This window comes from Hipposideros armiger, unplaced genomic scaffold (genome assembly GCF_001890085.2).
Source record: "Hipposideros armiger isolate ML-2016 unplaced genomic scaffold, ASM189008v1 scaffold_282, whole genome shotgun sequence".
Classification (NCBI taxonomy): domain Eukaryota; kingdom Metazoa; phylum Chordata; class Mammalia; order Chiroptera; family Hipposideridae; genus Hipposideros; species Hipposideros armiger.
The window spans coordinates 789,583-812,694 of NW_017731632.1; the positions used below are offsets into that span (position 1 = coordinate 789,583).

The window sequence follows — 23,112 nt, forward strand, 5'->3', positions numbered from 1 at the left end:
GGGGGTAAAGAGAGACGAGCCCCTGGGAGCCTGACCCCAAGGGCTTTGTGTCAGCTGTGGAAAGGTCAGGGACACACAGGTCTACCGTCCACAGGCAACAAAAACTTTCCCAAAACATTTCCATCTTGGGCTCCAGTCATCAAACACACACATTTCTTCAACCCATAACCTGTGACCAGGGGCCACAATCCAAACACTTACCACGACAGAGTCGTTGTGCGTCAGGTCGACGACCACGGGCTCTAGGGATTCACAGGTGAGGTCCACTATTTCGTCTCCAGCTTCCAAACAAAGCATTTTAATAAACGTTAGGAGGAAAGACAGAGCATATGCCCCAAGCTTCATTAACATGGTCACAAACAGCACAGGCTTCTTCCCCGGGACCCCCGCCAAGTACAGAATGCCAAGGGCATGGGGACCAATCCCCTTTCAGGGGTGACTGCCCACCAATGCCCTTCCAGACTGGCTGTGAGTGGTGGCAGGTGGCTTTTTCAAAGGAACCCTTGGGGCAGGGGCCGGGTGTCTGTGCAGGCACACCCCTACCCCTGTGGCCTCACTGTCACTCAGCAGACCCCGGTGCCCCTCCCCCATGCTCCTCCTTAACAGGGGAGAGGCAGGGCTTCTGGGGAGGGATCAGGCTCGCTGAGCCCAGGGCTTTCCCCTTGGACCAAACCACCTGAACCCCTGCTCCCCCAGCAGCGGGAAGCTGATGGCTGCCACTTGCCCACAGGCCTCAAGCTGCACGTAGCTCAGAACCTTCATCAGTTACGCTGTCAGGGTCCCCTAGGACCCCGACACACCACAGTGGGTCGAGCCTGTCCTGCAGCTTGCCTCTGAGCCCTAAGGTCCACTGTGGTGTCCACGCGAGCACAAGACAGGGTGGAGAAGGGCGTGTGCCAAACAGTCACCGGCACTTACATCTGGCCAGTAGGGACGAAAGGCAGAGGACAATGTTCATTTACATGAACAGAAAGAGAATTTACATCCACTGGTTCTATTACTAACATTCAAAGGTGTGAGGGTAGGACTTTTGCAAAGGGCATCTGCTTAGTATTTGGGGGAGGTGGTCTGTAATACATTTACATTTAGCATATTCACACTTGTTTTTTTTTCCCTTGTATTAAAGTTCCACAGGAATGAAAACCACACTATATCAAAGATGTTCAATGTCATTTATATAAAAGGACCTCGCTCTTTATTTAAAGTATAGTCTATATACTGATAAACTGAATTTTACAGACTAGTCCCTTCCTGGTGGACACAATTTTTGGCTCTTACAGATAAAAACAGCACTTCCGTGGGCAGCTGGCACAGACGCCCGCACACAGGTAAGACGGCTTGTGGGATGACAAGGACCCTGTACCAGCCTCCAAAGGGCAGAATGCAGCCACCGGGCACCAGCTTTGGGTGGTGGGGCCCTGGGCGCAGCCTCCAGGGTTTTAGGGTTTCATGGGCAGAAGTGAAACTCAGAGACAGAGACAAAAATGAGAACTTCAGTACTCTGAAGGGAACCCAAAATGCACCTCAGAGAAATCGCTTCTCTGTCAAGTCAGTTTGCAGGCAGCAGTTATGAAAGCAATCTGACTGCTATATGCAGAGTAAAGGGTCTCAATTCAGGTCACTTGCTACTTCCCTGGCGGCAGAAGTCCAGCCTGGCCCTGCCTGCAACGAATTCCCTTCAACCCAGACAGCTCCGGCCCATGCCTGCTCTGAGGCCATGTCCTGTTTTAATGAAAAGACCAGAGGAGGGAATGGGCTGGCCGAGGGACTCAGTTGGTTAAGAGCTTGCTCAAGAGTGAGAGCTCTGAGCAACAGGGCCACTGGTTCGAGTCTCACATGGGCCAGTGACGCTACGCCCGAGCTGAGTTGTCACTGAGCTGCCAAAGGTGGCAGGATGGCTCAGCTGGTGAGAGCACGTGCTTCTAACAAGATTGCCTGTTCGATGGTGGGCTACACCCACCTGCAACTAAGACTGAACTCGGCACCTTGAGCTGAGTTGCCGCCCAGATGGCTCAATGGATAGAGCGTGCGCTCTTAACGAAAAGGCTGGTTGTTCGACTCCCGCATGGGATGGTGGCTACGTCCACCCACAACTAAGACTGAACTCAGCACCTTGAGCTTAGAGGCCACGAGCTGCCGACGGGCAGCCAGATGGCGACTGGCGCCCTCCACAACTAAGACTAAAGAACAACGACTTGGCTGGTCCCCTCCCCCAATTCCCCGCCTCCCCCCAAAAAAACAAAACAGGAGGAAAGCTGAGCAGTTCACAGGCCAAGCAAATGGCAGACACGCTTGCCAACAGTGAGTCGGCCCAAGGCGTCTCGCCTCCCTGCTGCCTGGCCCCAGAGGCTGGCTGGCCGTGAGCTCCTAGGGCATCAGGGGGCAGCTGCTACCCATTTAGCTGGAAGGAGTTAGCACAGGCAAGTCTGAGACTGTAGGTCTGACAAAACTGCGACGTAAGCCAACGCTGCGTAGCGTGCCCTGCATCTCCAACCTGTTTCAGTGTCGTGACAACTCTATGCAGCCGGTACTACTCATCCCCCATTTCAGATGAGGAAACTGAGGCTCAGATAGGCTGTGTAACTTACACTAGGCCCCATGGCTGGTAGGCAGCAGCGCTGGGCATCGACTGGCTCCAGCGTGTATGGTCACCCACGCCCACGTGCGTTGTACCACACCAACACCCCACTGCCCCGGGGTCCCCAGCAGTCTCACCGCTTTCCACGAGCTCTATAGGCTCTGCTTCCAAGGCCATCTCAGGGGTGGAGGCTGCTTCCCGAGTTCGCTTCTGCGCTTGTCTAGAATTTACTGTCCCTCCACGGCGCTTTCTCTGAGGGTACCCAGGGGAAAGAAAAGTCACATGAGCTCCTGACTGATAGGATTTCAGCAAGAATAAAAAGGTCAGCACAGGAATGGTTCAACTCATAAAAAAAGAGGAGCAGGCCAGGGAGCAGAGCTGAGGTGGGGGTCCTCTCAAAATCTGTAATTCTACAGCTGAATCTTTACAGAGAAATCACCCTAAACACATAGTGAATACGAGCTCCATCAAGCAAAGCCTGTCCTGTCCAATGATTGGCCTATCGCAAGTGCAAGCCCCTGGTCCAGGCCAGGACTTGGCCAGAAACCCTGCTTTTAACCAAAAGTCACAGACCTGCCTTCCTTGAATTTGTGTTTGGCCTCATGGAGCCTTTTTTCTTAGCCCCCAAAACCCCCAGTTCCCCAAGTTTCTGCCCACTGTGGAAAGCAGGTCTTCCTTTGGGCAATCTGGCCTCTCACCTTTTAGAATATACCACAGGTGGCTTACCCCTACCAGTCGCCCCCAACAACTCAACTGGTTTCCTCAGCCTGTTCCCAGTGGCTGCCTGGGAGGACCCAGCGTCTACACAGGCCTCTGCAGCACAGACTCTGCCCCAGCCCTTGGTCCACCACACCTCCAGCCACCAGCATTTCACACCTGGATGGCCCCGACCGAAACTCAAGATGAGAACAAGCCCCCTGCTGCCTTCCTCAAGAGAACCAGGAGGCGACAGAATCTCCCAACTGAGCTGTCACTCCACTCCTCTGAACGGCCCCGGCCCAGCCTGGCTCCTGTGTTCCATGCCGTCCCCTCTGCGAGGGCACTGGGCCAGCTATGCTTCACAATGGCTGACCTGGGCTGCTCCGTAACTACTGAGTGTGAACTTTACAAGCCCCACCTCGCAGAGCTGTCATAATGACAAAGCAATGAACAAAGACAGGCAAGGCCATCACTACCCTAACCCTAAGAGGCCTTACGAGGCACTGTGTCCCTGGACAGTCTGGAAGGACCAGACCCTGTCGCTGACACCTGTGTGAGGCCCTTCACCCAGCCCAGCCCTCGCTAGGGGACACAGAAGCCTGTTTCCACCGGCATTCCAACAGCGATTCTATCAAGGAGCTGGGTTTAGAACCTTCTGGTGGCTCTAAAGACAGGGAACCATCCCAGGAGGCCTGGTGTTAGGGGGTTCCCCAGCAGCCCAGACTACTGAGGGCTCCTTCACGCCCACCCCACTGTCTCTGATGTGGTCCTTGCGCCATCCTCCCCCTGAAAGGGGCCGAATCTTTCTTAGTAGACAGCACTCAACAGGCGCCTTTCTTTGTGCCCCACTGCAGCTATCTGTGTGGTTTCTGGTCCCCACTGAGCGAGTCCTGCAGCAGCCACGGGCCCTTGCCAAGTCCTGCGACTCCACCTGCACTCCCCCAGGGCAGGGAGGAGGTGGCTGTGAGCTCAGCCCAGGGAGAAACCTGGCATATCTGAGAACCCCTCTCATCACGGCTCCCCTTCTTTCTGCCAGCAGAGCCCTCAAGGGCCCACAGCTCTGTCACAACCCCCCTGTGGGACCTCTAGCACCTGAGTTACTCACACCACTCTGAGGACATTTGAACCAGCTTCTTCACATACCCTCATAAACAGGCTACATTGCTGTCTGTCCAGATCCTGCCTGGGCAGAGCGTGGCCTTCAGAGGGGAGGTACCCAGCTTAGGACACGTTCCCTACAGGGGAGCTGCAGTGGCAATCTGCAGATAAGGGACAATGTGGCAGATCATCTGCGTTTTAAACTGTTGGTCCAGCGATATGAATGTCCTTCTGTGTATGAAAGTTGAGTGGGCCTGGAGCGCAGTGGGGGCTGGGCATGGCCAGGAAGGGACAAGGGGCAGCGAACGGAATCTGAAGGGAGTCAACTCCTGTTCACCCCGCCCTGCCCCCACCTGCCCACCGCCACTCAAGAGCACCTCTGGAGCCTGGTTGCTTCACACCTGGTCCATCCGACAGGAACTCCGTTCAGAGTTTAGACCATTAAAGAAACTTTGTCAGTAGGGAGTAAATGGGGAGGGGGCCTCCAGGCAACATTCTCTCAGCTCGAGGAGCTCCAGGTGACACCTGAGTTAGGACAAATCAGAGCTGCTCTGCAGTCTGATGAAAGCTCTGAACGCAGTCACAATGACTTGCAGCTTCAGTTGCCAAGTGAGAGAACTCTCACCAAAGATTACAGCCACTGCGTTCGCACTGGACCAAGACCCGGAAAACTGGGTTACAAGTGGTGAAATAAACCAGAGCCCTAGTGTGGCTAGGACACCGCCAGCTACTCTGCACGTACAGAATTTCAACACCCTCAGCCACTCCTTCGCCTTCTTCCTGAACTCCACGCGAGACACAGCACCCCAACATGACAAGCAAGTTGGCATGAGTACCGAGGTCCCGAACCGGGGTGACCCAGAAGCACCATCTGCCACCGTCTCTAATGTGCCACAGGAGCAAGGGCGCTGCTCGGCCTTGAGAAGGAAACACCCCCACTGACCACTCACCGTGCTCATTGTGCTCTTTGGCGGCTGCCCCACGGAGGAAGTGACCGGTTCCACGGCCTGCGGGAAGCCCAGCGCTCCCCACCGCTCACGCCTGCTGGCTCCTCACCCTCCAGCTAGCACGGGCATTTGCAGCCCAGCAGACTCCCCGTATCTTCGAGTCCTGAAACACAAAGAGGTCAAGTTGGTGACCACAGCCGTCTGCACCATCAGCCTCGCTCAGGTGACCGCGGGCCGGGCCTTCACCAAACACGATGCAACGTGTCCTTGACCCCAGCCGTCGTAGGAAGTACACATTCTTGTAGCACACCAAACTACTGGCCCCAAACCCCGTGATCCGGCCCTCCTTCCTGGCAGTGAAAACACGCAGAGCACTGTGCTAGCTGCTGGGAAAGGATGAGAATCAAGGCTGCCACATGTGACCTCATGGACTCCTCACAACTGGGCAGGGACAGAGCTCCCCAGGCTGGAGCAGAGCCCAGAGTCCCTGGCTCTTCCCCGCCGTCGCTGTCACCCTCTGGAGGAGCTGATCATTTAGCTGAGGACACGAGAGACACCCACCCTGGTTCACCCTGTATGCCCAGCTGAGACTTCCGTCATTGGCAACGGGGGAGTGGAGACAAACTGAGAAAGTGTGGACGGGGGAGCCAGGCAGGTCCCAGGAAGGGCAGAAAGCGGAGGGAGGGGCAGAGGCTGCTGGAGAGCGAGGCCCTGGGCTTCACTGGGAGGGGGTGGCCGACCACAGCTACTTCAGCATCAGGGTGCAGTGTGTAAGGGCAAACGGGAAGAGAAGCAATAGGTGGAGCCAGGCGCCAGGCTGTAGCCGGTGCAGGAGCCCTGAGCCTGAGGAGCGGTACTAGGGTCGCTCAGGACAAGGACAATGGTTTTCAAACTTAAGCGCTTGTTAAACCAGTTTCTGAGTCAGCAGGTCTGGGAAGGGGCTCGAATTCTGCATTTCTAACAAGTTCCCAGGCGATGACGGTGCTGCTCCAGAGGCCACACCATGGGAACCACTGGACTAGGACAATGGCCTCAGAGCTGGAAAGGAGACAGTGAGAGAGAGAGATCATGGTGGCAGAAATGACAGGACCACTCAGAACCACCCTTTCATCTCCAGGGCCACTGCCTCCTCCTAACAGATCCCCCCACCTCCTGGTACCCCTCAACCCTGCTGCCAACCCATCTTTCTAAACACACCGCTGACCACAGCGGCCTTTCCCTGGGCCCTGTCCTGTCAAGTCCTCACTCCTAAGCTGGCCTGTGGAGGCAATCTGGCCTTGGAGTCAGGCGCCTCCACGCCCCTCCCTGTGACCCTGGGGGCGGTGCGTTTCCTTAGCTCCACACAGGACAGCACCTGCCACAGTGGCCTGCTGGCCGTGTGAGAGCAGCACACCTGAGTGCTTGGCCCAGAGCACCACCCGCAAGGGCTGCGGGATGGGCTGCCCATCTCCCCACCTCGCTCACTGGCAGTGCGGCTCCTGCACGGGGAATTCGAAAGTGAAGGCAGCTGAGGCAGGCGCGAGCTGGGTGTGAAAGGAACACAGGACCAGGAGGGGCCTGAAAAGGCCTGCCCCTGGGAGGGGCTGCCCAGCCAGCCGAGCCTTCTCCAGCACCTGTGGACTGAGCCTGCACAACCCCTGGCCCGCCAGCACCTCATTATCCACTCTGACCTCAAGGAGCTGAGATGGATAATGTCTTCACCGTGTCACTCACTGGCCTGTGGCCTGACATCTCCTGACAATCCTCAGGCTGCCCAAACCAGGAGCCACATGTGCTCCCACTCAAGAGGGGCACAAATCCTTCCCAAAGCAACACCTCACACCCTGAGCCTTCAACTCAGACTGGGGTTCAGGGAGGAAGGCTCTGGCCAGGACGAAGACTGTCCATCAGGTCTGCACAGAAGGGGGAGGTGCCCCAACAGCCCTGCAGGACTCACGAAGACCAGCCCCAGGCCCGCCACAAGCCCCGGCTCCAACATGATCCTGTTGCTGGCCCAAGAAGTGTCCTACATTTGGGTGTACACCCACGGGACAGCTTTTGTGGCAAAAAAATATCGACCCCAATGACGTGTCTTTGAATTGAGAAGACAGATCAAAATGTCACTGACAGGAGGGAGAGCCCCGTCTGCTGAGAAAGGCCAACAGCTGGGTGCATATACCTGGGATGGTCCCTAAGCCTCTGACCTCCCACCTGCTTCACGTGGACGCTTGCAACACGGCTGGTAAGTCCTGTGACTGTCCCGGAGGTGCCCCCGCACCTCGGCCTGTACTCCTTCCCTGCCCTCTGAAACTAGCCTCCTGCAGCCCTGCAGTCCCAGCGAGACCCTGCTGCTTGGCCCAGTTTCTACTCCCACCACCCTTCCCCAACCCCCACACCCAAGGCCAGGCATCCAGCTATGCCTTCCAACCCTGCCTTCTTCCTCTGGCGATGGAAAGGGCCAGTGGTCAGAGGACATAGGAAGCTGGAAGGCCGCCTTAGGGAAGCCCGCCAAGGGGCTGGATTACACCAGGGGCGCAGGTGTGAACAAAGGGGCATTTCCAGACCAGCGTGGCACGTGGAAGGGCAGCGTGCAGGGCGGAGAGGCTAGGGGGTGTGGGAAGGGGAGCCTTCACCAACTGCAAAGGTGCCGGGTCATGCAGACGATAGAGGCCATCGGAATAATAATGACACTAACAACAGCAGCTAAAGCTTAGAGGTAACTTCTACCATGTGCAAGGCACCTCCTTTCCAACCTCCATCTCACGTGACCCTCCTGTCACCTGGTAACGATGACCAGGGTGTGAACTTGCCCAAACTCCATGGCTAGTCAACACTAGAGCCTGGATTTACACCAGGGCGTTCTGACACCAGAACCCGTACTCTAAATGACACTATGCCAGAGTCAGATGTACCTACAAAACCAAACTTGGCGAAGGGAAGGGAAACAGGTGTTGAGGGCAGACGACTTTAAAGTTAGAAATGCTGGACCTGCGATGTCCAGGCAGAAAGGTCCAAAGACAGCTGAAAGGTGAGCAGAGAGTGCAGAATGTGTGACAAGTTGGGGAGTCAGGGGGAGACAGGCGAGCTTGTAAAGAGAATAAAAAATCAGAAGCCCAGTTTGGAGAACCTGGAGGTACCAGTTAAGACAAAAGCTGCATCCCCAGGAGGCAGCAGCAGTGAACAGGAGGGACGGGGGCCAGGGTGAGGGCACTGAGCCGGCCCCAGGAAGCTGGTCGCTGGTGACCAAGCAAGGGAGGCTCACACTGCAGGTCAAGCGGGGCTGCCTAGAGGAAGTGACTAAAGACGAGGCCCAATGTAATGGGAGTTGCTAAGGAAACAAGCTGGTGGGCGGGGCATGCAGAAGGGGGAAGCAGGCAGCAGACAAGCCTCACACACACCCCAAGGGCAGCACAGTCAAGGTTTTAGATGCAATCAGAGAGATCTGTCACCTGTGTGCTCTGAGGGCGGATGGGGACTGAACAGGTCAGAATGCAGACTGGGGAGGGGACAGAGGAACCTGGCAAGAAGAAAGGCGTGTGGCTTGGGGGCAGTGGCAGTGAGGCAGGACGAGAGGTGCCGGGCTGGGTACAGGGAGAGAAGCTGATGTCGCTGGTGCCTCCTGTGCTCTTAAAGGCTGAACGGTCCCCTCAATCACTCTGTATGGTTAGAGGCTGGCACATCAGACGGCCCCTCAGCTTGAGGAGGAGTGTGACACACGCCATCACACATGCATGCAGCGTACACGTGGGCATGGTTCTGTGAGCATGCCCACACACATAACCGTTAGACACAGACTGAGGCAGGCAGGAAGCAGGAAGCGTTAAGACTGGAGCCGGATTCTGTCATTGTTTCTCACGCCTCGGCTTTCCCGCAAGCCGAGAAAGGAAGAGTCAGCAGAAAGCGGGGTAGGGGAGGGGTGCCCCACCAACAGGAGGTGGCCAGTCTGTAGCCCGCCGGCCCAGCCCCCCGCAGACACATGCCAGGCCAGGGCAGCCAAGGCTGCCAGTCAGTCACCCTTGACAGTCCCACAGCTGATTCCTCTCACTTGTCCCACGAGTGCCACGCCATCCTGGCTCTAAGGCAGCTGCCTACGCCCCTTCGGACAGGGAGTTGCTGTGCACACATCAGTCACTCACTCCGTGTGACAAGTGTATGGCAGCTACGAGCAGTCTCTCCTGTGAGTCTGGACGCGCTGGCCAGGGCAGGCTGTGTGGCGGCGTGGTGATGGCAGGGAGAAGCCTATGTCCCACACACCCTCATCAGGGAGTGCCACGTTGTCAGGCTGCTCAGGCACTGGCAGGCTCACGCCTTCCCCTTTTAAACCATCAACGTAGTGTCACTCCATGTTATTTCACGTACTTCCCTCAATGACATCTCAAAAGCAGGATTACAGAACACATGGTCAAGACCGAGCGTGTTTCAGGCCTGCTGTTGTGTGCTGCCCAAAGGCCCTGGCAATGCCTGGTGCCCAGCACAACCTGCCGTCCCAGGAACCCGGCAGGAGCGTTCAAGTTGCCAGTAACTTTCATTTCCAAGCTTCTTCAATGGTACTTTGTGCAACAGTCACACCGACGGCCAAGCCTAGTACTTAAGAGAAGAGCCTCTTGCTTGCTGTATAAAGGGCAGCACCAGCCCCAAGGCCGCAGTCTCGTCCTTACCGGGAGCAGTGCCCCCACCTCGCAGCTGTTCATGCTGAATGAAGGCACTCTGGAGGTGGCCTTGCCGCTGATTAACTCAGTGACTACTGACAATGTCCGCTCTGGGTCAAGCACTGCCCCAGGGATTAGAAACACAGTGAACATGATAGGCGCCCACAGAGCACGTGCTCTAAGTGAAAAGACAATGGGGAGGTGAAGTCACACTGCGCACTATGTCCAAAGGGCCAGAAACCATGGCTCTTTGCGTACGTGAGAGTGGAGCCAGCAGTCAGCCCCAGGGAGAGCTGGGACACGTGCCTGTGGCCCTCAGCAAGGCTTAGTTCAGCCCAGACAAGGAACATGGCTGGCCCCCGGTTTAGGCCTAGACGCTGAAGGGCAGCCATGTACTTCCAGGGGAGGCTCAACAGCCTCACCACAGGCCCCTGGAGCTTTGGGCAGGCCCAGACATGTGGCCTTAGCAAACCCAGAAAGTAGCAAACCCAGAAAGCAGCAGACCATGCCTGCAGTGACAGTGACTAGGTCTGTCACAAAGTCACCTCCCGACTCTGAGGAAGCTACCAGCAGTAATTGGCAAAGTCCCAGGGGCCCTCACACCTGCTTAGTGACTTGTCACTCAGGAGAGCCCTTCCTTTCCTCCCAACGTAGGGCCATCAGGAATGCCTTTTGCTTCTAGTAGAGAAAAAACCACAGCTGTGCAGGTTTAGAGATGCTCTGCTTTTGTTTGTGACATTAGCCTTACGATGCAAGGGTTGAGAATTAAGAATGGACTTCAGCTTCCCAGAAATCTACGAAAAATTAAGTACCGATAAAAACAAGGATACTACTCTGCCTTAAAAAGAAATCCCTGACTGCGTGCTGCAACATGGAAGAGCCTTGGAGACTCGACATCAGGCTCAGTGAAATAAGTCACAGAAGGACAGACACTGCACACCTCCCCTTATACGAGGCACCGCGAGCCACCAGATTCAGGGACAGAAAGCAGAATGGTGGCTGCCGGGGGCTAGGGGAGGGGGAGTCATGTTTAATGAACAGAGCTCTATCTGGGAAGATGAGAAAGTTCTGGAGATGACGGTGGTGATGGCTACACAGCAGTGTGAGTTTACTTAATGCCACTGCACACCTAAATGTGGTTCAAATGGTCTGTTTTGTTATATATATTTTACCACAGTAAAAAAAAAAAAAAAGAAACTTGACCTATTCCTCTATTTTAAATAGACAAATAGTTCAAATAGTCAGAAAGGTCTACAGTGGACATAGCCCTGACGCATCTGTAAGGCGCTCGCTCACCTGCAGGGGACCCTCAGTGCTTGGTGCCCAGGCTCTCGCTATCCCTATGAATTTCTCTACAGCTTCACATGCAGGATTATGTACTTCCCCCCAAATGCTAGGCTGACCCTCTTGCCAATGAAAGCCCGGGGCCTGGGGCGGACCTCAATTCTCTAACGGCCAAGTCTGGTGAGGTGTGTCAGCATTTGATCTGGGGGAGCTTCACGACTGGGAGAGCGATTCAAAGACACCAAATCCGACCAGTGAACGGGCAGCTCAGAAGCCGACTACCGGCCCTAAAACTGCTCCTCTGCAGAAGGAGCAGCATAGATGGAAACCAGGTTGGGGGGGGGGGCTCCTCCACCTCTCTGACCCCTCATTTTTAGTTCTCTTTCAAGCCATGGTGGCTTAGGATCTAGGGGGGCTGGTCATACAGATAAGGCAATTCCTGGGGGCCAGGAGCAAGCGTAACATAATGAAGGAAACCTAAGGACCCATCCCTCCAGAGGCTGAAAAGATACCAGAGGCCACTGGGCAAGTCAACCTCAGGTCCTGAGGCCATCAACAACCTCTCCCTCTTCTCCAGGGTCAGGGTCACTTTGGTCATAAAACTCAAAGGAGGCATGCACACCGGGCTCACATAAATGTCTGCAAAGCATGGAGCCTGCAGAGAAAGCCAGAAAGGGACCGTGGCTGCCTCTACTGAACACAGGGTGGGATACGAGTGTGACTGTAGAACCACTAAAAATGGCCAAGGTGCAAGCCTTGAGGGAGGGAGCCAGCTTACAAATCAGACTCTGACCTGTACCCACAGCACATGGCAGCTGAGTGGTGCCCCACAGTGGGAGCCCCCTCGTTTGCATACCAGAGCGCTGCAGGTTATTCCCTTCTACTCCCAGGCAGCTGGCTAACTAACGGAGGTGAGCTGTATCACTAAAAGGCTGCCAAACCCTATCCTCTAGAGCAGGCGTCGGCAAACTTTTGAGACAGAATGTACCCAAAGAGCCGCATGTGGCTCGCGAGCCACAGTTTGCTGACCCCTGCTCTAGAGACACTCATCTTGGCAGTGGGACCCCACACCGGGGCCTGGAAGCAGCAGAAGCCAGATCCAGACCCTCCGTCTTCAACTCCCTGACACCACCTAGGGAGTAAAACCTAAGCCAGTGGTCCCTGGCTCGCAGCAAACACCTACCACAAAGGGAGGGTCTGACACACGGAAAAGGCAGAGGGGGCAGTAGGGAGAACGTTACAAAAGTCTCCACATGGTAGCTAAAAAAAGACGGCCAGGCTCTAAGAACCCTAGAAAACTGCAAATATTCCCCAAAGATCACACCCATTGCCTTCATATCGTACAGCCAACCTCCCCCGCTCCCTAACCTTTCTGGCCTCATTTGCAGTTTGTTACAGATACATGTGTTCCTCAAATTCACCAATACAAGAAACCCACAGGGCTTATTGGGAAATATGGACTTAGGGGTACAACCCTCAACAACTCTTGACAATGACACAGATACACAGACACACATGGTAAGAACCTAACAAACACGGCAGCACTGTCTGACACATTAATGGTTAAGAAAGTGCCATTACATATCCTCCTGTAACTATGGCACCTTACCAGGTTTGCAGCTCCCGAGTCACTGGGAAGTAGGGCAATGTTGTACCATCAGGTGACCATGGGTGTGGCTCATAAAACAAAATCAATTGAGACAGCTGGTAGATGTTTGAGGTGTGGACAGTCCACTGTCTACGTGTAGCTGGGTTCAGCCAAGTTCAATTTTCTGTGTCCACCCAGTATTTCCCATAGAAGAAATTATGCACAGCAAACGCAAAATTCCCATTATGTGCAAATTGTTCCCTAATTTACCAATCCCACTGGGACTAATTCACATACCCAAATAAGCATTTAAGGCAGAACTGACGACGTTACTGCACAGACCCTGGATGTGTCACCCACTCCAGACTTTCCTGTCACACACAGCGCCACAATCTGATACATGTAAGCCCCCCCCCATAGGCCCCGCCCCCCTACTTTGGAGAACTCCTTCATCCCTCAAGGCCTACCTCAAAGGTGACTTTTGGCCTCAATTTAACCACTTTTTCTACTGTATTCAATAATCATAATTCTAACGCAAATACTTACCATGTCATCCCCTCCCCTTAGCACAAACATGTTGGCTAAATAATCATTTTTCCCACTCAAATTAAATGTTCAAGCTCTTCAGATGCGTGAAAGAGATAGCAGATACTTAGAAGAGATGGCAGAGTGTTTCTGAGAGGGAGAAAAGATGAATGGGGGAAATGGAGCCTTCCATTGCAAGTTAAGACTAGTCCCCCATCAGGAAACAAATGGAGACTTAGAAACAGGTGATCATGGGGGGGGGGGAGGAGGCAAGAACATCTCTACCTGAGGCATTTTCAACTTGGAGGGAGAAGAGGCCAGAAAATCAGGAAACACGTCAAGAAAGTGCTCAGAACGGACACGCATTTTAGTCCTGCTGTTGCTACAGCAAGCAGCAGGATCCGGTAACAGTTTGGCTCCAGTAAGAGGTGAGGCGCAGCAGGCAAATGCCCAGGCCCTGGGACTACCTGCCCTCGCTGAGCGAGAGGAGGCTCCTCAGCAACAGGAACTCAGGTCTCCAGGATACAACGCAACACTGCAATCGCTGAAAACAAGTCTCCTGAGGATTTTTACAGTCGAACCCCTCCTGAGAAAATGTTACTTCAAAAGAAAAAGAAACATAAAAATGCCCCCTACTTTCAAGTTTTGTTTAGTATTTGAAGCTACTAAAAACACTGGTCATGTGCTTTCCCACCACAGAACAATGTGGATGACATAACAAAGTGCAGCAAAAGGAAGAAAGATGGAGCCTGAGGTTCAGATGCTAGGTCTGCTTACCAGCTGTGTGACCTTGAGCAAGCGACCTGACCTCCCTGTCTTCAGGACAGGTAAAATGGAGCTAACCACAGCTACCAGGCAGGTGGGTCTGTAAGAGACAGAAGTAGTGATTGCTCGACAGTAGATGTGATCACTTCGCAAGAGCTGAGCAACTCCTACAGGCAACTGGGTCACATTCCTAACACCGGGAAGACCTGCCACTGCGATTCCAAAACAAGAAGATATTACAGGTTAATAATGTCACTCGGCAGACATTGTTTCCTTTCAAATTTGTCAATGTTGAATCAATCTATAGAGCAAGCCAATTTACTCAGCTATCTGGAGGTGCATTCGTTCTGCAGTGGGTACCCCAGCAGACCTCATGGCTTCTTAAAAAGAATCCCCCAAGAAAGCCTATGGTCACAATTTCTCTTTTGCACAAGTAGGCTACTGATAATAAATACTTAGCTTCAATCTTTTCCAGGCCTTTCCTATCCTGCATGGTGTGGCATTCCATAAAAATGCCAGTTCTTATTCACACCCCGAAAAAAACACTTGGAAGGAAATCCCCTATCCAGGAAGCTGCACCTTCAGTCCTAACCCCATGTCTCCTCTCACTTGAACTCTGACCTCGCAGTATAGCATCTGGGGCTCTGGGCCTTTCTCCTTCAGAAGAAATCTCAAAATGCCTTGCTCTCATCTCCAAATGTCCTGCTGAGAAACAAGCTATTTAGAAAATACAAGCCAGAAGGGTAAATACGTGAATTATATCTCAGTAACAGAGTCAACCTTGTAATATTCTACAGGAGCCTTGTCCTTCAAGGGTTCCTAATTTGGGGGCAGTGAAAGATGTAGGGCAAGTGTTGTAAAGTAAGACAATGTAACACACACAGAACACACCAAGCCATTTTTACACAGCATACAAGCCAATCACCTGTGCACGTTTTCCAGTAATCAGTGGGGGGTAGAAACTACTGGACATGGACTCTGCTAATAGCCTATAAGTAAACAGCCATTAAAAACTGCCCTGGGGCGGCCGGATGGCTCAGTTGGTGAGAACATGTGCTCTTGAGGACAAGGCTGCCGGTTCGACTCCCGCATGGGATGGTGGGCTATGCCCCCCATAACTAAGATTGAACATAGCACCTTGAGCTGAGCTGCCGACGGGCAGCCAAATGGCTCAGCTGGTTAGAGTGCGTGCTCTTGGCAGCAGGGTTACTGGGTTCGACTCTCACATAGGATGGTGGGCTGCCCCCGCAAATGGATTGGGGGCTGCAGCTGGGCTTGGATCTGAGCTGCGCCCTCCACAACTAAGACTAAAGGATGGTAGCTTGGCTTGGAGCTGATGGGTCCTGGGAGGAACACACTGTTCCCCAATAAACTAAAAAAAAAAATCAAAAAAAAAAAATCAATTGTACTCCTGTTCACCAACAACAAACAGAAAAATAGAATTTAAAAAACAAAAAACTGCTCTGACTGGCTGTCACTCCCTGGTCCAAGCTACCCTTTTCCCGCTTCCTAACTGGTCCCGAGGCCACCAGTGTCGGGCACCTTTCTAAGCCACGCTTCTCGTAGCACAGTGACTTTTCTAAAATGCAAAGCTAACGGTGTTACTTCCCTGCTTAGAACTCAATTTAGTGATTTCCGATTTGGCTTTTAGACAAATTCTGACTCCCTCAGTGGGAGGCACACCACACACCTGGGCCTGGATCCTGCTTACCTCTCTAGGACCATCTTGAACAGTTTGTATTTCAACCTCAGGGAATTTCACTCCTTCCCTCCACCCTCACGCCTCAGCCCCCCTAGGTCCTGCATCAGGCCTATGTTGTTCACTGCTGTACCCCAAGCAGGAATCCTGGCACACACAACCTCAACAATGTGCTGACTTACAATATTAAAGTATGCATCCTCAAATGGGGGCAAAAAAATCTCCCTCTTTTTATGGACAAAGTATAGACATGCATACAGTACATAAAAAGGCACACAGTATGCAAGCAGCACTAAAATTTCATGGAGAGTGCAGTTAGGAGAACTGTGTGTGTGTGTGACCATTGTAAAAAGGTTGTTAAAACTGTATTAACGCAAGATTTTTTTTTTTTTGAAAAGATTTTATTGGGAAATCGAGGAAGGGGAACAGACAAGTAGCTCTCCTTTTATTTTTCAGTCTAGTCATGGAGGACGTCGCTTCACTAGCCCATGTTGGTATTATCATTGCGCTCTTCCCGGGTGAGGCAGTCACTCACCTGCCACTGGACGGTCGTTCACGGCAGCTCACACTGTCTGCCAGCCACTCACGGTAGCTCACAGCAGCCCACTGCAGCAGGGGCTACAGCCTACGCCATTACCGGAGACTCATGGCAGCCCAGCTCCAGGTTGAGTTGTTTTTCACCATCTTAGCTGTAGAGGGCGCAGCGTCACTGGCCCTCATGTAGGATCTGAACCAGGGTCCTGCTGCTCAGAGCTGGCATCCCAAGCCAACTCTTAACCAATGGCCACTTGGCCGGCCCTTAAATCAAGATTTTGAATAAAAGTTGGAAGCTCAAGTTCAGGCAATACAAAAGCCAGCAATAATACATCTTTCTTGATGGGAACTTGAATATTCCCATCTCACCTCAAATTCATAGATAGAACTGAACCCAACATGTCTCGCCCCACCCATTAAAAAAAAATCACTAAAGAAAAAAATATAAAAAGGTTTCCTTCAACGTCTGTCCGTTTCATTACCAGAGGTCACAAAACTCCTGGTCACTAAACTCAAAGGCCTAATCCTGCAATTAGGAAACCGAGGTTTTCGATTCGCTCCGTGGTCTGTGTGACCTTGGGCAGACTGCCTCAGTCACCCAACCATTTAGGCAACCTAGGCTGGCTGCAGAGCTCGGACCCTAACTCTGGCTCCGAGGACTTGCCTTGGCGCAGAAGCAGAACAAAGGTATGGCTGTGAACGTCGATGGGCACGGATAAGGATAAGACAAAAGGCAAAACCCCACAAAAACAGCTACTGAGGGCTCCAGTCTCCTCCAGACTCTTGAGCTCTCTCCCCTCCTCCCTCAACGAGTCAAAGGGTGGAAAACGGCATTCACTGAACACAGTGTTTCAAATCTCAAACCTCAGTGTAAGACCCTGATTAACCTTCAGGGACCCAAGGGGAGGGGCCTCGGCCACGGGCCCCAGCAGTCACGGGTTCCACCAACCACCGGAAGCTGAGGACTTACTATGCTCCGGCCCCGGGCTGAGCGCCCCCCTGGGCCAACTCCCACCGCCCCCAGCCGCGTCCAAGTCCACAGGAGGCTCCGCCACGCGGCTCGCGCGGGCTCGCAGGCCCACGATGGCGGGGCGGCGAACACACAAAGGAAGCGCTGTTGGCGGGGAACAAAAACCTTTGCTTAGGTCTCCCCCGCACGGCCCACACAGTCCCCCCGCCCTGGGCCGCCTTGCCCGACTCCCCGAGTGACCTTGGGCGCGTACCTCCCCATCCCAGCCTCTGTTTCCCTGGCTATTTCACAGACTGAGCACCGTGGCCGCTGCCCGCCCCACCAGCGAAACACCAGGGAGAGGCCTCCGCACTTTTTTGTTGCACGCGCCGAACCAGGGTCGTGTAGCCGCGCGGACGATGGGCGAGCCCGTTGCGGTCCCAGGAGAGGCCCGGCCGGGCGTCGGGGCCCGAGTGGGGTCGGCTGCGCCAAGGCGGCTCCCTGAGCCGCGAAGCCGCCCGAACCCCGAATCTGCCCGGCCCTGGCTTGCCGCTCCCTCCCCGCGAAGCATGGACCTACCTGGAACTGGTTTAGTCCAGCAGACGCCACCACCGACGCACTCCAGCTACCAAGCACCTTCGGTAGCTGCTGCGGAGAAACCCTCCAGCAAGACGCCGCCGCCTCAATAGAGAACCACTTCCGCTCAGGAGGCTACGGCTCCGCCCCCCTCGCATCCCCATTGGATGCCTCCGCCCCTACTCCCGCGTTCTACGGGTCGAGGAGGTATATTTTCAATTGTATTGGATAAGAAAACCATCTATTACCACTTTGAAAAGCGCCTTGTTCCGGCCCCGCCTACGCCCGTGAGCTCAAGCTCCCGTCTTCTCGCGAGAGTCGCGGTCGGCGCTCAACCGCTCGCCCGCAAGGCCTCTCGGGAGTTGTGGTCTGCAGACTGACAACGGCGGACGGACAGCTCACAGCTGACCATTAATTCAGGCCACCCGTCCCGCGGCGCAAATACCCTGCACGCTCCCACTCTTCTCCCGGCGTCAGTTTCCTCCCGTTAGTGAGGCTTTTGAGAGCACTGTGCCTGGGGTCTCTACCATCAGCCGGAATCTGGGCCTGGATCTGCAGCTTCCCCAGGGCACCGGCAACCCCCCCCCGAGGTGCCAGGCCCAGAGCTGGCGTCTGGCCCTGTGTTCCTGGACTCTCCCAGCCTGGTGGCGGAGACAGGAGGGAAGCACAGCCCGGTCCATCTGCGGGAACCCAGAGGAGGCACTCAAGCAGGACTTAGGAGGGCTTCCCGGAGAAAGGGACCTCGGAGCTGAGAACTCAAAGGACTAGAAGGGAGAAGAGAGTTCCAAGTGGAGGGAACCCAGTTGGGGAGAGATGGGCTGCCATGTCCAGGAAACTGAAGGCTGCCCAGTGTGCCAGGAGGTAGGGACTGGTGTGGGTGGGGGGAGGCAATTAGATCTTGGAGGTTAGGAACCTGGTCCAGATGCCAGGTTAAGAGTCTGGGTTATCCCGAAGGCAGTGGGTGTCAGGAACGGAAGGACTGAACCCGTCCGTGGAGGAGCATCTCGTCCAGGTCTCGCCGAAGGTGCCTGGAGCTCTCTAGGCCTCTGGGGCCTCTGATGCAACTCCAGGGGTCAAGGATACAGGCCCTGCATCCCTCCTGCCTGACTGTGAATCCCAGCTCCATCGTTTAAGCAAGTCCCACCAGTTCCATCACCTGTCCTATGGGGATAACAGTACCTACCTCCGAGGAAGAAGGAGAACTGGAGGACTCAGCACAGCACTGCACAGGTGCATGCCAGCCCCTTTTGTTCAGTGAATACCCAGATCTCAGGCCACCGCCATCATCTCTGGTCCCTAGGCACCCTCAGGCAGTGAGGCGGTCACTTCAAATGCCTTGGGATGGACTGTTGAGGGGGTCTTTAACCCAGAAGGCTGACTCATGTATGGGAATGACCAAGCAAATAAAAACCAGACATTAATATTTTGGTGTTGAGTTTATAAGCAATCTCTGTGTTTAAAACTTGATGTAGTTATAAGAGAATTTGGCATAGTAGAGTATCAGATAAACTTGATTTCCAGTGTGAACTATGTGGTTCAGTATTTAATTTTGATAGTGATTTTAAGTTAGAAGGTACAAGATTTTCCAAAGTTTGTGATCATAATTAGAACATTAAAGAGAATTTACAAGTTTAAGAGAAGTGTAGACTTTTAAACATCTATAGAAATTCTTAAATACTTGGTGGCAGACAACTAAAATGCTAAAATATAAATGTATTTTTATTTATATATATATATTTATTTATTTTTAAAGATTTTATTGGGAAATTGAGGGAGGAGAACGGCACTGGGGAATGGGGGAAGGGGAACAGGCAAGTTGCTGTTTTGTTCTTCAGTGTAGTTGTGGAGGATGTTGCTTCACTGGTCCAAGTTGGCACCATCATTGAGCTCTTCCCGGGCGAGGCAGATCAGTCACCGGCCTCTGGACGGCTGCTCACGGTGGCTGCTGGCCACTCACGCTGGCTGCCGGCTACACATGTAGCTTATGGCAGCCCGCTGCAGCAGGGAGCTGCAGGTTACACAGTCACCGGCGACCCACGGCAGCCCGGGTCCAGGCCCTCATATGTGGGATCTGAACCAGAGCCCTCTGGCGTCCCAAGCCAGCTCTTAACCACCGCGCCACTCGGCCAGCCCCTAAAATATAAATTTAGATTCTATGTGTATACATGCAGTTTAAATGTTTAAGGGGATTTCAGCTTATAAATGGGACTATACATGACTAATCAAAATTATAGCTACAAATGAGAAGTTTTATAAATAAGATTGTAGTTTGAATTTCACAACCTAAGAAAAGGTAGCGTTTTCTACTTGTAACTTTAACACATTGAAGATGTGATGTTGAAAAAAAAATCATGAAAAATACCACTTTTGTACTCAAAAGCTGCCTCCAAACCTCACTTAACACTGAACTTGTGTGAGCATCCCTGGCTCCCTCACAAGTAGTGCCTCCCTCTGGCCCTGAGCGGCCCCAGCTTAGAGAAAAGGGGCCTCAGTGCTCCCGCAGTACCACTCAGCTAAGTGCGGATTCCTGGGCCTCCCAACCTGGATCTCTGGATGAGGCGTGAGGATGTGCTTTTTAACTTTCTCTAAAGGAAGCCCCCCACCCAGGAGAGTTTCAGATACTGTCAGTGCCGGTCTTCTGGCTGCACTTACGTAGAAAATACACTTAAGCAGAATGTCAGCTCCCTAGGTGGCCCAGACAGCTTTCTCACATCAGCTGGACCTTATCTCCCCCTGGCTGGCCTGCTGGCCCAGGAGGCCTGCTTCTCCCTCCAAGGGCTTGTGCAGGGAGCAGGAGGCAGGTGTCTTCGGCTCTTGAGGGCATGGCAGTTACCTGTTGCTGCAGAACAAACCTAATAGCTCAGTGCTTTAAACAAACAGGCATTTATTGTTGCTCATCTGCAAGTTAGTTTGGGCTGGTTTGCAGGGTGGTGGGGATGATGGCCTCCGCTGGGCCAGCTGGCTATCCTCCACACGGCACTGCATCCCTGCAGGCCACTTGTCACGTCCAGCGTGGCAAGGGCAAATGGGACACGAGAGGGGCGGCGTAGATTGAATAAGTACAAGAGACAAAAGTAAGATTTAAGAGCGAGACCAAGGGACTCAGCCTTCAGAGATAGACTGAGCCACTGAATCGGGTCAACACATGGTTTTTATTGATTCTTTTCAAGGAAGTAAACTGCTGTGCTGTCAGTCACTAACCGTGTATACTGGTGCGCCTTAAGGCCTTTTCCAGTTACCTTTGCCCAATGTACTCCAGCAAATGCTATGCCTTCGTACTCCACCACATTGCCCCAAGACATAATTACATGTCCTCCCAGGGGAGACAGCTGATATCATTCCATCAGGTCCCAGTCAGGCTGAGACGCCCCCCCCCCCAGAGAGCTTTACAGATATCATTCCATCCGGCCTCAGTTTTCCGAGGCACTCTCTCGACTAATGGGTCAGAGGCTAATGCAGGGGGGGTGGTCTAAGAATCGGCTGTAAGGCGACAGCCACTCAGGGCATGCTCACTCTGGGGCTGGGCAGGGTTCCAGAACAAGGGGGAGCTCCAAGGCCACTGGAGGCCCGAGCTCTAAACTGGCACACAGCCACGTCTTCATCCTATTGGCCAAAGCAGGTCAAGGGCTGGGGGAAATAGACTCCGCCTCTTGATGGGAGGTCACAAGGCAAGGAACATGGATACCGGAAGATATTTTGCCGTCAACGTACCATGCAAAGCCTGCCCCTGGCCACAACCTCAGGGGATGGCCCAAGGCCTGCTCCCACCCAGGTCGGTCTGGAGCAGGAGGTCGGGTGCTCTCAAGGCAGCTCCGAACAGCTGACCAGTACAGGAGGGCAGGTAGGGACCTTGGGACTGCCAACCAGCATCATTGTCAATAGCAGCTGAATTTTTTGGGCCACAACCTCTGTCCCCTCTGCTCCAGAGGCTGGTCTGATAGGTGGAGGGTAATTCTCCCTCTCTTGTCACAGGGCTTGCTGTGGGCACCCATGCAGACCTACCCCCATGGCAGGAACTGGCTCAGCAAAGCATGTTCACTTCAGGCCAGTGACATTGGCTTCAAGGACAAAGGTTTATCACCTATTCCTGGAGAGTGCCAGGAATAGGTGGCCCTTCTCCCTTTGGATGTGGTGAGGCTGGAGCTGCGACCAGCTTGGAGACAGAGCTCCTGGATCAGCCCTGTCCTGAAGTCCGCCCTCCCTTTGGCTTGCCAGTTCTGGGAGGATAATAATTCTTCTTTTGAAACCCTTGGATCTCCTGAGGGGTCTCTGGACAGATCACCATCAATGTATTCCCTTGGTATATGAAATGGGTTTAAATCACACAACACAGGATATGAGAAATGTCACGTTTATTTCTTTAAATAAAATTTAATCTGCTCCCAGTTCTCATTGGACCAAGGGGTGGGAAATTACTCTTTTTACCAACCTGGGTTGTGGGAAAGTCCTGGGGTTCTGATGTGGTTCAGAATATTGGGAGGAACTCTGCTGTTTACTCTGTTCTTGTCACTTCCAGATGCCCACCTTCCTGATCTGAATGTGCCGTGGGGGTCCAGCCTCCCCCTCTGAGGTGCCATCTTCTCCGCAGACCCAAGAAGGATGAGGGTGGGGGGGGATGCATCTCTCTCCTGGGCATCCACCCACCTGGGGGTTTTCAGCTCCTCCTTTCCAGCCCCTCACCCTATATTCGCTCGCCCATATTCTCGCCTTCCTGGGAGCTGACGCACAGCAGGCTTTCACTCAGCCAGCCTGTCCTCGAGGCCACACCCGGCCTGATGCTGGGACCCAGGACCCAGGAGAAAGAATATTATTTCTTCGGTGATGCTGGAGAAGGCCAGGAGGTGCTCCGAAGTCACCCAGGCTTAGCTTTGGGTCCCCGCTCTCCTGGCAAGCCACTTCACCTTAGCACCAGCAGCCTCATTCGCAGAATAGGGGCCGGGGAGCGCTCCCTACATCCCCAGCCTGACTGACCCCCATTGCTGTGAGGCTTACATGAGACAAGGCATGAGGAGGGCAGTTCCTAGTGGCTCAAGAATCCTAGCCACTTGTCTGACCAAACACACGCTCACAATCACACACCCAGTCTTGGGGGTCCCCAGGTTAAGCCACCCGATTCTGGATGGAGAGTGGAGATACCAGGTTTGCACGTGCAGAGGGGGCTCTGGGAGCTCCGAAGAGAGGGCGCCACGAATGCCTTGCGCTGGGGCGTAGGGAAAGGCTAGGGTGGCCAGATTTAGCACAT

The 23,112-nt window shown here is 53.7% G+C and overlaps 1 protein-coding gene across 2 annotated transcripts in view; it reads right to left on the reverse strand.

Moving 5' to 3' along the window:
* RNF4 (ring finger protein 4) overlaps positions 1-17,982 on the reverse strand; it is a 30,263-nt gene extending 12,281 nt beyond the window's left edge. Inside the window, exons 1-4 of one of the 2 annotated variants that reach the window (XM_019658067.1) lie at positions 17,874-17,982; positions 5,326-5,485; positions 2,716-2,830; positions 202-281 (exon numbers count right to left, since the gene is read on the reverse strand). In XM_019658067.1, the coding sequence (XP_019513612.1) occupies positions 202-281; positions 2,716-2,830; positions 5,326-5,334 (204 nt within the window). In that variant the 5' untranslated portion in view covers positions 5,335-5,485; positions 17,874-17,982. Of the gene's footprint in view, positions 1-201; positions 282-2,715; positions 2,831-5,325; positions 5,486-14,124; positions 14,912-17,873 lie in introns of those variants that run through there. The other variant, XM_019658068.1, reaches the window with a different exon arrangement.
* Between the last annotated feature and the right edge of the window lie 5,130 nt (positions 17,983-23,112).